This window comes from Carcharodon carcharias, chromosome 2 (genome assembly GCF_017639515.1).
Source record: "Carcharodon carcharias isolate sCarCar2 chromosome 2, sCarCar2.pri, whole genome shotgun sequence".
NCBI lineage: Eukaryota > Metazoa > Chordata > Chondrichthyes > Lamniformes > Lamnidae > Carcharodon > Carcharodon carcharias.
The window spans coordinates 117101808-117116731 of NC_054468.1; the positions used below are offsets into that span (position 1 = coordinate 117101808).

Sequence of the window (14924 nt, forward strand, 5' to 3'; positions counted from 1 at the left end):
CAGTGCATGCCATCTACAAGTTGCACTGCAGCAACTTGCCCAGTTTCCTTTGACAGCATCTTCCAAACCTGCTACCTCCACCACCTAGAAGGACAAGGGCAGCACCTGCAAGTTCCCTCCATGTCTCACACCATCTAGACTTGAAATTATATTGCCATTCATTCACTACCACTGGGTCAAAATCCTGGAACTCCCTCCCTAACAGCACTGTGGGTGTACCTACACCACACGGGCTGCAGCGGTTCAAGAAGGCAGTTCAACACCACTTTCTCGTGCATTTAGGGGTGGGCAATAAATGTCGGCCCTAGCCAGTGACACTCACATCCCATGAACAAATAAAAGAATAATCATGACAGGCCAAATGGTCTCGTCTTGTTCCCAGCTTTATGCTCTTAAGCAGCCACATCTGGAAGTATAATTCTGGTTCCCGAGAGTAACTGAGAAACACATACCAAATAAGGTAAATACAAGAACTGTTTTTTTTTGTTCTTCAACATGCGTACTTTCCAAATGCCTAATCTATTAGACACTGTAGAATGTTATTGAGGCACACCTGTAGTAGTGACTACTTACATAGTACTGGCGCCACTGAAAAAGTAGGAGAAAGGACATTTTATCTGGCATTTTATTTTAATTTCTTAACAGACATACAACTTCCCTTTGACTACAATTCTTTGCACGCCCAAATCTTTCCTGCATTGCTGAATTTACAAACAGACATATACACACAGGTGGTTACATTTTGAAAGAGGAAGGGAGAGAAAGGGAGAATCTTTTTTCCCAAAAAATTTATTAAAGGATATAAAACATCAGCATTATAATTTGTAATCATCAATTAAGAGCACCTTTGCAAGCTCTTCATTTAGCCCTGGCAGTTTACATATAGTGGAATTAATACAGTGCAACATCAATTCTCTTAAGATTAAAACTTGCTCAAGATCGAGTTACATATCCGAAACTATTTACCTTTTGTTGTAAACTCAATGTACAATAACACATCTAAACTCAACTGTAAAATATCCAAATTTACACACTAAAAACTTAACCCACAGTCAGTGAAGTCAGATTCCTTTCTCTCCTCATCACAATCTGGGTTTCCATGGCTGTAAGTCAAATTTCAGCACTATTAAACATTTCAATAAAGAAAAAATTGCAAAATCATTGGTTTTCTGATGGTATTAAAAACCTTTAGTCCTTTGTAGTTTTCTATCACATATTTAATATAGAACTGCATTTCAAAACAATCTTCAAGTTGCCAATCTGATGTTATAAGTTTGATACTGCTTCAAATGCAGCTTTGAGGCACATCTTTTAACTCAATCCTGAAATTTAGGGAGAAGGATGTCACCAGGTTTGGTGACAAGCCATGACATTACTTTTTTAAATCTGTATGAGGGAATGGAAAAAATAAGCCAACTGGAACAGTGCCACGTAATAGCAATAATTTGAGAAATGTTTCACTTTATGAATAGATATTGCAATTTAATTTCCTGAAAATGTATAATCTATTTTCAACATTATACTTTATCACTTACTCGCCATCACGATTGTCCCAAATCCACAAATAAAGACTACCCTGGGGTTAATACATCAGATACATTCAAACCTCAACAGTCCAACTCTTAGGGACTGATTCATTGGCTGAGGTTCTAATCTCTCCTACTGAATATTGTAGAATATTTCAGAACAACAGTAAAAGATTATAAATAGGAGATTCATTAATCACAATGTTATAAAGAAGCTCCACTGTAGAGCACAGCAACGTCTCATACAGCAAATAGGATGGATGCTGAAATATGAATTGGCATTGCAAGCTAGTCAGGTCCAGCACATCAGGTGCTCCTGTTCAAAAGAAGCTGCCCAAGTGCAAAAGCAGCAGAATCAAGTGTCTGCGCACACCAGTGTTTGGTGAAGATTATAATTAAAGAAAAATGTGAAAGAATGACTGTTTTACAAGATATCATGATGCAGTCAATTTGAACTTCAGTGTATACCTAATGACTGTTAATTGTATGCAATTTAAAAATAAAAACAAAAACATTGAGGACCTACACCCATTGCACAGTCCTGTTAAATGTGCAGTTTTACTATTTATGTCTTAAGTATATAATTTTCACCTACATTACACGCCACCATATTTTCAGCCAAAATTGCCAATAAATTCAGGAACATGTCCTGCGTGATAGTACTAATAGCACAAGGTTAACAGTTTCACTTTTAGATCACTGAATGCTAAGCTTAATGTGTTACAGCACACTGCTGTGCACATAATCACATCTATTATAGTTCCCCCTGCAAATGTAAAATGAACATATCTGATCAAACCTCAAATTGACTAGCAGCTCCAAAGTTGGTATTTGTGATGTTAACTAAATTATTAGTTACTTTATGAAGTGAAACCAGTAATATTGAAGTTAGACACCCAATGGCTACTAAATATAGTGCCTAATGTAGTATATAGATATATCTGAATCTTTCAGATGGCAAACGTGAAATGTTATGCATCGAATGAAACTCAAGTCAATTGAGAAGGGTTCTTTCACATTAAGTATTTTAGGGAAGCTTTTTTTTGTCTAACATACAATCGCGACAAACAGGATTAACACTCTAGAGAAGTCAACTGTAATCATCTTCATTTTAAGCAGAGATACTATGCTCAGAATAAAGCAGCACTTACCAGCATAATTAGGATACATAAAGTACAAAGTGCAATTATTATTGTATCAAAAAAGATAAAACTCTCAATATCCTTTACATAATTAAAATATATGAAATACATTATAGCTGGGTAGTCTGAGGCTGTGGTGTGGTGCCAGTTAAAGAAGTCAAGCGTATTCAGGTCACAGGGTTTCGAAGCCTGCAAACACCACCTTCTATTGCTAGCGACTGTCCAGCCACAGCTCCTGGTGGAAGCCTTGAAATGTGAGTCTGTAAATAAACATATTAATAATTTTAGTATTCCAGATGAACACTGCTGTACAATAGGTTGTTTGGCATGAAGTGGAATTAAACAATACCTCAATTGCACTCTCGGAATCTAAAAAATATTCAGTGCCATTGATAAATGCCATCGAAACCATTTGCGCTTGCAAAAAACTCTACATCTGCATCCAGTATGCACTTCCTCAGAATTCCAGCATCCCTCTATAGGCTGGAGGAAAAGTAACGAGAGATGTAAAGGAACACTTTTGAGTTATTAAAGGCTACAATAACATGAATTGGTTGGGTGGCCACACATGTTCCTGGCAGAAGTGTTGATAAACTACCAAATCTATCCTTCTCAGCCTCTCTTACCCAAAGAGGCGGGGGAAAATTCCGTTATCGCTGGTGCTAAAAACAGAAATATTATTAGTCTTACTATTGAATGGGACACAGCATAATGATACTTAATACAAGCTAAATCTGAAATCCTCCCAATGCCACAGAACAGGGCTAACTCATTGAATCTCAGCTTATAATATTCAAATGGATATTATATATATCCAGAAGTTTGGGTGTTGCTTTTCCTCCAGTGTTAGGTTCTTCTTGTTATAAAGTTTAAAGAAAAACTTGCATTTATATCGCACCTTTTAAGGCATCAGGACTTTTCCAAAGTGCATTTTAAGTGTAATCACTGTTGCAATGTAGTGGAACAAGGTAGCCAATTTATGCACAGTAAGGTCCCACAAACAATTGTAGTAATGACCGGATAATCTGTTTAATTATCTTGGTTGATGGATAAATATTGGCCAGAACGCCGCTGCTCTTCTTCAAATAGTGCCATGGATCTTTTACATCAGTCTGAGGGGCCTCGTTTTAATGTCTCATCCAAAAGACGTTTCTAAAACAGGGCAGCACTCCCTCCATACTGCACTAAAGCATCGGACCAGGTTGTGTGTTCAATTCCTGGAGTAGGATTGAACCAACAACCATCTGGCTTGGAAGACAGTCTGCTACAACTGAACCAAGGCTGAAACGTCAGTGCAGAGAGATGCACAGAACCAGCTTTTTCAAGGACCATGTGTTTTTGCCTAACATAGATCACAGTGTGGCAGGAAATGTTACTGGTAAAAATGACACCATATGAATATCAAAAAACCTGTGTTGGAGTCTTATACAATAAATCAGTGAAGATACGTAAGCAGCATGACAAGGGTATTGGAAAAGTTAATAAGATTTTAGGTTGTATGATTAGAAGAATACATTATAAAACTAATTATTATTAGGTTGTACAAAGCCTTGACACTGACATTGCATTAGGGAGTATTGTGGCTGTTGTTTTCACTACACACAGGAGGTACAAAGAACGGCAATTAAAATGATATCCAGTCTTAAGGCTCTCTTATCAAGATAAGTAAAGGTACTGGGTTACTCTTATTAGAGAAATACAACTATGAATTAGCCAAGACTAAGATTTTAAAATGAAAGTAGAATTAGATTCTGTCCCATTGAATTTCATAATTGAGATGGATAGAGTTAGGAAGACCTAGGGGGTTTGCATATAAAATACACAAACAAAGGAGTTAGGTTAGATTCTTGGAATGAAGCATTTTTCAGATTCATTGCACTTTGGAACTGTTTACTAAAGCATGTAGTGAGTACGGATTCCTCACAGTCCTGGAGAAGATGGCTAGACAAATTTTTGAGAGCGCACATTTCCTGTTAAAGCGGTTGTCACAGAGAAGCTGGAAATAAGAGGATTTCAGAGTTACCGCAGCCTGATGGGGTTCTGTTTGATTATTTTAGACAGTCAGAGAGGAACTGCCACGAGTTTTCCCTTCAGTTGGCTTCTGGTTTTTTTGCACTTTTCCCAGAAAATTGTGCAAGGCATGAGTAAATGGAGTTTGTGGCTGCACTGTGTGGATGGGCAGTGCTTAATGAACCATATGCTCCAATCTCACCCTTTTGTATATTAATAATCCCTTGCCACTGGAGGTTTCTACAGGAGGGTATTTAAAATGTTTTCTAGAATTCTGGGACATTTTGCGTTTGTGAGAGTGTACTGCAATTTTTCGGTGTACTTCAAAAGGCTCATAAATTGCCCAGTCATAAATATTAACAATCTTCAATTATGTCTCACAGTAATTATAGCAAAGGATTACTTACAGTAAACCTGATCAGTTTATTGCAATGGAAAAGTTTTGATCAGTTAAGAGTAGTGCTGAAAAGGCAAGCTTTGAAGATCAAAAAATGCTATTATGAAACAATGGCTTTACACTGTTGCACAAATCACAAAAATATAACAAAGTGGGTGACTTTGCAGTTCTAAAACAAACACAGGGGACAAATAACAACTTTTTATTTAAGGAATAGGAAATGACTAGCATGTGTGTGTGTGTGTGTGTGGAAAGAAGGGTTTGACCAAGTTAGTACTTGATCTGGCTTGAGGGAATGTCAAGAGCCAAATCACTGGCATGTGAAACCCTTATACACTTGGAGCTCATTCTTGCATTTGGTCAGCAGATTGCAAACAGAAGTGCATAAAATACTGACTTAGATTTGAAAGAACATTTGGATTGGCAGCACAGACAAAGGGAATAATAAAAATTGCAAATGGATATTTTGTAATGTACATTTACCAATTTTAGAATACTCTATCATCACAGTGGTGATATGATTTCGTTAGTGAACAAATCAGAGTAAAATATATCATTTTCATTGTACTACAAGAATTCCTACATAATGGCAAAGATTTCTCTTTAGCGGTTTACTTGAAGGATTTTTGTAGCTACAACCTCAACACAACAACAATGGTGGCAAGCTGAGAGCTGTAGACATTACAGCTGAAGAAACATGACCAAATAAGGATTAATGACATAACTGTAAGCAGATGCCTGACCTGATTTATTATTTCAAAATGCCCGCATCTGCAGATAGACCAAAACACCCAGTCCAGGAAACAACAGCGTCACTGTTAAGTTAAGATCTAATAAATATGACAATTGATCAGAAGAACAAGGGACTAACTGGAAGATCTTACAGATCTGTCACTTATTCATGAAAGGGGAGGGAACAAAATACACAACAATGTGCATTTATATATAATCTTTAACATAGAAAATGTTCCATGGTGACTTTACAGGGGAAGAAAGAAAATAAATAAAATAGACTAAAAAGGGATAATAGGTTGAACATTAAGTCAGGGTGCAAGAGTTAACTGAAAACATGCTCTGTAAAATGGGAACTTTCTTTTAAAAAAAGAGGGAGGGAGCATCAGAAAAATAACCAGAAGGACACCCTAAAGGATCAAGATAATATTTCATACGAAAGGGACTTGGAGTGAGAAATTAAAAAGTATGAAGCAAACTTAGATGGAACCTGATGACTATGTCCAGGTTTGAGGGCTGTCCTCTGGCGCAATACACAGAAAATTAGGCTCTTTTAAAGCAAGAGCAAAAGTACAAGATGGAAAAGCGGGTACTCATGAAATATCTCATTTCCAGAGAATTTATTCTATCTAAATAAGGAATATTACTGGAGGATGCAGTACTCTGCTCAAGCATGTACCGAAAATATTATATATGAACAACAAATTCAGCATGTAAATTAGATTATTGTACAGTGCCAAATGCACTGAGAAAATAAATATTGTGTGAAACACATCACCCTTCAAAGAGTTTATATTTTACTATAATTTCCAGTGTTTAACTAGTAAAAGAACAGAAGGGCAAAAATTGGAAGAACAGAATCTGCACCTGTAGAGATCAGGTCAACAGCTTTGCTTTGTTCCTACACCAGGTTGAAGTCTATTATTTTCCAATACTGGCAACAATATTTCCAGCCATTTCCACACGCCATAAAAAAGCCGCTTTCATCACCACTGATCAAGACAACAGATGTTGGCAAAAAAAACTTCCAAAAACCAACACAAAGACAGGTCAGAGTACGCAGAGCAGCTGACTGGAAAATAAAATATGGCAAAAGTGTAAAATAATTTTAAAATGAAGGGATGAACAAAATTCTGCTTTTAATCAGATCATATTCTTCTAATGACCTCTTTTGAACATGTAACAAGAGTTAGCTAAATTGGTTTCAAATTTCTTCATTGCGACTATTTTCAATTTGAGCTTTTACAAATATATTTAAGAATAAACACAACTTATTTCTCTCCTGTTAAGAAAAAACAACTGTACATCAAGGCAATAATTGATCAAATGTAGCAACAAGGAGTCCTAGCACAACTGGAGTCAATAGGAATCGGGGAAAACTCTCCACTGGTTGGGGTCAAACTAGCACAGGCTATGGAGGTTGGAGGCCAATAATCTCAGTCCTAGGACATTGTTGCAGATGTTTCTCAGGGTAGTGTCCGAGGCCTAACCTCAGATGCTACATTAATGACCTCCCTTTTATCAGAAGTGGGGATATTCGCTGATGACTGCGCAATGCTCAGCACCATTTGCAACTCCTCAGATATCGGTACAATCTGTGCTAATGTGCAGCAAGGCGTGGACAACATTCAGGCTTGGGCAGATAAATGGCACCATCTGTGCCACACAAGTGGCAGGCAATTCCATCTCCAACAAAAGAGAATATAACCATCTCCACTTGACACTCAATGGCATTACCATTTATGAATCCTCCATAATCAACATCCTGGAGGGTACCACTGACCAGAAACTGAACTGGACCAACCATGTAAATATTGGCTTAACATCTGCCATAGGGAAAATGTTAGAAGCTATTACCAAAGATGCTATAACAGGGCACTTACATGAATTCAAAGTGATCAGGCAGATTCAAAATGATTTTGAGAAAGGGGAATCATGTTTAACCAATTTATTGAAGAAGCAACAAGTGCTGTGGATAAAGGGGATCTGATCGATGTACTGTACTTAGGTTTTCAGAAGGCATTTGTTAAGGTGCTGCATCAAAGATTATTGCGGAAAATAAAAGTTCATGGTGTAGCAGGTAACATTTGGCACGGACAGAAGTGTGGCTAGCTAACAGGAACAGAGTAGGCATAAATGGGTCATTTTCTGCTGGTAGGATGTGACAAGTGTTGTGCCACAGGATCAGTGCTGGGGCCTCGACTCTACAATCTATATGAATGATTTGGATGAAGGAACCAATGGTATGATTGCTAAATTTGATGATGACACTTTGACAGGCAGGAAAGTAAGTTGTGAAGAGGACACAAGGAGGCTACGAAAGGATATAGATAGGTTAGGTGAGTGGACAAAGGTCAGGCAAATGGAGTATAATGTTGGAAAATGTGAGGTTTTCCATTTTGGAAAAAAAAAGCATATTATCTAAATGGTGAGAGATTGCAGAGCTCTGAGATGCAGGAAGATCTGGGTGCCCTAGTGTATGAATCGCAAAACATTAGTATGCAGGTGCAGCAAGTAATTAACAAAGCTAATAGAACATTATCATTTATTGCAAGGGTAATTGAATACAAGAGTATAGAGGTTATGCTTCAGTTATACAGGGCATTGGTGAAACCATATCTGGAGTACTGTGTACGGTTTTGGTCTCCTTATTTAAGGAAAGATATAAATGCTTTGGAAGCAGTTCAGAGAAGGTTTACTAGATTAATACCTATTATGGGCAGGTTGTCTTAGAGAAGGCTGGACAGGCTAGGTTGTGCCCGCTGGAGATTAGAAGAGTAAGAGGCGACTTGATTCAAACATATAAGGTCATGAAGGGACTTGACGGGGTGGATGTGGAAAGGATGTTTCCTCTTGTGGGAGAATCTAGAACTAGTGGCCAGTGTTTAAAAATAAGGAGTCACCCATTTAAGACAGATGAGGAAAATTTTCTCTCAGAGGATTGAGACACTTTGGAATTCTCTTCCTCAAAAGGTGGTTGAGGCAGAGTCTTTGAATATGTCTGAGGCAGAAGTAGGTGGATTCTTGATAAGCATGGGGCTGAAAGGGCAGGAATGTGAAATTGAGGTTAAAATTAGATCAGCCATGATCTTATTGAATGGCAGAGCAGGCTCAGGAGACCGAGTGGCATACCCTTGCTCTTAAACCGTATGTTTGTATTTACTTATGTACTGTGGTTATAAGTGCAGGTCAGAGGCTGGGAATTCTGAGGCAAGTAACTTATTGTCCAACTCCCCAAAGCCTGTCCACCATTTACAAGGCACAAGTCAGAGTGTGATGGAATACTCTCTACTTGCCTCAGTGAGTGAGGCTCCAACAACACTCAAGAAACTCAACACCATCAGGACAAAGCAGCCTGCTTGATCACAGCCCATCTGCCAACTTAAACATTCACTCCCTTCACCATTTCTGCACAATGGCAGCAGTGTGTATTATATACAAGCTGCCCCACACCCAAAGCTCCCTCGACAGCACCTTCCAAACCCACAACCTCTACCAACTTGAAGGACAAGTACAGCAGAAGCCTGGAACCTGCAAGTTCTCCTCCAAGCCACATATCCTGACTTGGAACTATATCGCCATTCCTTCACTGTCACAGGATCAAAATCCTGAAGCTCCCTTCCCAGCAGCACCGTGGGTATACCTGCACCAGGTGGAATGCAGTAGCTCAACAAGGTGGTTCACCACCATCTTCTCAACGGCAATAAATGCTGGCCTTGCTGGTGACGCCCGCATTCTATGAAAGAATAAAAACAAACAAATTGCAGTACCAACCTTTAGGATCATCCACAAGCCACTAATATTTGTAGATGAGTAGCTGCAACTCCTTTTTTATGTCAATGATTTTTAAAAATTCATTCATGGAATGTGCGTGTTGCTGGCTAAGCCAGCACTGATTGCCCATCCTTAACTGCCCTTGAGGTGATGGTGAGCTGCCTTAGGGAGGGAGTTCCAGGATTTTGACCCTGTGACAGTGAAGGAACTGTGATCCATTTCCAAGTCAGGATGGTGAGTGGCTTGGAGGGGAGCTCCTGGTGGTGGTGTTCCCATATGTCTGCTGCCCTTGTCCTTCAAGTTGGTAGAGGTCGTGGGTTTGGATGGTGCTGTCCAAGGAGCCTTGGTGAGTCCTGACTGTCCAAAAAATTTAATGATTTCAAAAATTACTTCAGAGCAAAAAGTTTTATATTAGACAAACAAAATGCTTCATAAATGTAGTGCATTCTAACAATAACAGAAATATAATGTACGGTAAGCTCATGTCATGAAGTAAATTTCTAATATTTGGCAGAACCCAGCAGAATGTATAGTACCTAACTCTTTGAAAACATTGGGCAGATTCTGGTGTTCATGGAGGATAATAAGCAAGGTAGAATCGATTTACTCTACTGATACACGATTCTTTGTTGTGTCAACTATTAGCATCCCAATCAGCTACAAGCTAGTCCGAAGTGGTCCAACAACTTTAATGTGAATCTCTCCAAAATGTTGAATGTTTAAAATGAACTCAGATCTGATCCCCCAACCTTGATCATGATAAATCCTTAAATTCCAATAGATAGGTAGGGGTCTGGAACTCACTGCCTGAAAGGGAGAGAGGCAGAAACCCACATTGTATTTAATGGACTTGGTCTGCAGCCTTACAGATTGCATGTATATCCTTGAGCTGAAGGTGGAATTAGGTTGGATAGCGCTTTTCTGGCCACCTTCTGTGCTATAAATTCTATGATATTTGCGAACTGGTATATCTCAGAAAGGAAAAACTGACACGGCATCATTCCAGGAAATGGGCTATAGAAAATCACCAGTTTGTAATACAAGTGGTTCTGGGCATCACACATTAGGAAGGATTTACTGTCGTTGGACGGAGTGCAGCATAGATTTATTAGAATACCTGGACTCCAATGATAAAATTATGGGGAGGGATTACACAAACAGTTAGGGTGGATAAAGAAATTATTTTTGCTGCTTAGGGAGTATAAGACTAGGAGGTAAAGTTTAAAAATTAGATCCAGACCATTGAGGAGTGAAATTAGGAAAACACCTCTAAACACAAAGGGTAGTAGAAATTTGGAACTCTCTTGCAAACAGCAATGGATGCTAGATCAATTGTTAATTTTAGATGAGATTGATAGATTTCTGTTAACCAAAGATATTAAGGGATAAGGGGCAAAGGCTGATATATAGAATTAGGTCACAGATCAGCCATGTTCTCATTGAAAGGAAGAACCAACTGGGAGGGACTAAATGGCCTCCTCCTGTCCCTAAGCATCATGAACACCATGACTACTACACAGGGTCATTTGAGATAATACAAAGCAAGCTGGCTCAACCAAAACTGAAATTCAAAAATTTTTTTTTATTCATTCATGGGATGTGGGCATCGCTGGTTAGGCCAGCATTTATTGCCCACCCATAATTGCCCTTGAGAAGAAGGTGGTGAGCTGCCTTCTTGAACTGATGCAGGCCTTGTGGTGTAGGTACACCCACAGTGTCATTAGGGAGGGAGTTCCAGGATTTTGACCCAGCGACAGTGAAGGGACAAGTCAAGTTGGTGAGTGGCTTAGAGGGGAACTTTCAGGTGGTGGTGCTCCCATTTGTCTGCTGACCTTGTCCCTCTAGATGGTAGCAGTCGTGGGTTTGGAAGGCGTGTCTAAGGAGGCTTAGTGACTTCCTGCAGTGCATCTTGATTGTACACACTGCTGCCACTGTGCATCGGTGGTGGAGGGAGTGAATATTGATGGATGGGGTGCCAATCAAGCGGGCTCCTTTGTCCTGGATGGTGTCAAGCCTTTGAGTGTTGTTGGAGCTGCACTCATCCAGGCAAGTAGAGAGTATTCCATCACACTCCTGACTTGTGCCTTGTAGACAAGTTCTGAGGAGTCAGGAGGTGAGTTACTCGCCACAGCATTCCTAGCCACTGAGCTCCTGTTGCAGCCATGGTATTTATATGGCTAGTCCAGTTCAGTTTCTGGTCAATGGTAACCCCCCAGGATGTTGATAGTGGGGGGGTTCAGTGACGATAATGCCATTGAACGTCAAGGGGTGATGGTTAGATTCTCTCTTGTTGCAGATAGTCATTGCTTGGCACTTGTGTGGCAAATGTTACTTGCCACGTCAGCCCAAGCCTGGATATTGCCCAAGTCTTGCCGCATTTGGACATGGCCCACTTTAGTCTCTGAGTCATCGCAAATGGTGCTGAACATTGCACAATCAGCAGCAAACATCCCCACTTCTGACCTTATGATGGAAGGAAAGTCATTGATGAAGCAGCTGAAGATGATTGAGCCTAGGACACTACCCTGAGGAGCTCTTGCAGTGATGTCCTGGAACTGAGATGACTGACCTCCAACAAACACAACCATCTTCCTTTGTGCTAGGTATGACTCCAACCGTCGGAGAGTTTTCCCCCGGGTTCCCACTGACTCCAGTTTTGCTGGGGCTTTCTGATGCCATACTCAGTCAAATGTTGCCTTGATGTCAAGGGAAGTTACTCTCACCTCACCTTTGGAGCTCAGTTATTTTGTCCATGTTTGAACCAAGGCTGTAATGAGGTCAGGGGCTGATTGGCCCTGGTGGAACCCAAATTGAGGATCAGTGAGCAGGTTATTGCTATGCACTATTGATGACCCCTTCCATCATTTTACTGATGATCGAGAGTAGACTGATGGGACAGTAACTGGCCAGGTTGCCAGTGTTGTAGCTGTACTGGAACAGCTTGGCTAGGGGTGCGGCAAAGTCTTCAGTCCTATTGCCGGAATATTGTCAGGGCCCATAGTCTTTACGGTATCCACTGCCTTCAGCCGTTTCTTGATATCACATGGAGTGAATCGAATTGGCTGAAAACTGGCATTTGCGATGCTGGGGACCTCCGGAGGACACCGAGATGGATCATTCATTTGGCACTTCTAGCTGAAGATTGTTGCAAATGCTTCAACCTTATCTTTTGCACTGATGGGCTGGGCTCCTCCATCATTGAGGATAGGGATATTTGTGGAGTCTCCTCCTCCAGTGAGTTGTTTAATTGTCCACCACCATTCACAACTGGGTGTGGCAGGAATGCAGAGCTTAGATCTGATTTGTTGGCTGTGGAATTGCTTAGCTCTGTCTATCACTTGCTGCTTATGCTGTTTGGCACGTAGCTTCAACTCACCAGGTTGAAATCTCATTTTTAGGTATACCTAGTGCTGCTCCTGGCATGCCCTCCTGCGCTCTTCATTGAACCTGGCTTAGTGCTAGATATGCTAGGCCATGAAGGTACATGTACATGAAGGAACTCCTTGTTGGTTCCCTCACCACCTGCTGCAGACCCAGTCTAGCAACTATGTCCTTTAGGACTAGGCCAGCTCGGTCTGTTGTGGTGCCACTGAGCCACTCTAGGTAATGGACATTGAAGTCCCCCACCCAGAGTACATCCTGTGCCCTTACTACCCTCACTGCTTCCTCCAAGTGGTGTTCAACATAGAGGAGTACTGACTTATCAGCTGGATGGTAATCCACAAGAAGTTTCCTTTCCATGTAGGCCAGACCAGGTAGGACAGCAGATTTTCCTCCCTAAATGGCATTAGTGAACCAGATGGGTCTTTATGGCAATCAACAATGGTTTCATGGCTATCATCAGACTTTTGATTCCAGATTTTTATTGAATATAAATTTCACCATCTGCCATGGTAGGATTCAAACCTGGGTCCCCAGAGCATTACCCTGGGTCTCTGGATTACTAGTCCAGTGACAATGCACTATGCCACCACCTCCCCATGGTTTTGCTCTGATAACCAACCAAAACTAATCATACAGCACAGCAAGGCTTGCTGGAGCAACAACATGCAGCATTGCAGAATGCCAGAAGGTATGTCTATCCCACAATTCCCAACATTACAAAATTTTTCATCTTCTCCACCCTACTTTGGGAAGTAGCAAACTAGATGCAAATCAACATTCATTTTCTAGATCCATACATGAAAAATAGTCAGTTGGGTAACGTACTGGCTACTAGCATACTTGAAACTGCGCAACACCAAAAAACAATGTTTTGCAATGATTCAAAGTCTGTAACAAAATGCAAGGGTCAAGTCTTATTATTTGGAAACCAGCTTTGGCATGCCTGCATGATGTCATACAAACTTCCATCCCTCTGATAAGGCTGGCAAGAAAATTTAAGTAACTCAGATTTCTTAAAGCTATTAAAACAGTATCAAGATTGCAGCAGCTGCCAAGGTAATACCTTTCTTATGCCAAACTCTGGTGTTGCAATCCAAAATCATCTGAATTGGCTACCCATGAACCAAGAGAATATCTACCAATTATAGGGTTGGGCACTTGCACTTACCTATGCTAACAGGATAAGCTTCATCTGTTCTTGGTGGAATGTTACAGTCCAAGAATAAAAATGCCGTTAATGCTAGGACTACTCTCCTGTTTCCTACCCAATGCTTTTCCTCCTACCAACCTGCACCACAATTTTGTTACCAGGGCAACAATGTTGGAATAAAGTGAACACCCAAAACACTGCTTTTTCTGTGCAATGTTTATGAATTTGCCTCATTTGGACAGCAGCAATGAAGGGTGTATGTAGAGACAGCCAAAATTTAGATGGCTATTTTATAGTACCACTGAAAACTTAAGCCTGGATTTAGCCCAGCAGTTGATAATGGTGATATTGCAGATGGTTCAAAATTGATCGAGTTCAAGTTCACTTTCACGTAGGTTAGATTAACATGACTCAGTGAGGGGGCATTTCAGTGTTGCTTACTTCAAAACTGAAATCAAGTTTACATAATCTACCAACAACCACAAAACTAAATTTAATTTAAAAAATTCTTCAATTACTTGAAATGCTTTAACAGTGCATGAAGTTGCAGCTTTTTGGCTGCCATTTTCATACCTCTGTGCTCTCACAGCAAGTTCTAAGTATTACCCCTAAATAGTTATCTGGTCCCCTGGGGTACTAATTGACACCTTTGTTGTTCAGGACGAGTTTATAATCTGCAATCACATGGTCTACCCAAAATGTTCTTCAAGGAAAATTACTTGTGAAATCTCCTGCCTTTCTAAACAACTCATCTATTGTATGTGAAGTACAAAGATTAAAAAAAAGGCAGGGGAATACACGATGAACGG

General features: G+C 40.2%; 1 protein-coding gene across 8 annotated transcripts in view; it reads right to left on the minus strand.

The window, feature by feature from the left end:
• Positions 1–611: 611 nt before the first annotated feature.
• tasp1 (taspase, threonine aspartase, 1) overlaps positions 612–14924 on the minus strand; it is a 96385-nt gene continuing 82072 nt past the window's right edge. For 3 of the 8 annotated variants that reach the window (XM_041178315.1, XM_041178270.1, XM_041178297.1), the window contains one exon: positions 2693–2928. In XM_041178315.1, coding sequence (XP_041034249.1) covers positions 2836–2928 — 93 coding nt within the window. In that variant the 3' untranslated portion in view covers positions 2693–2835. Of the gene's footprint in view, positions 2929–3017; positions 3152–14924 lie in introns of those variants that run through there. The other 5 variants (XM_041178262.1, XM_041178286.1, XM_041178279.1 and 2 more) reach the window with 4 other exon arrangements.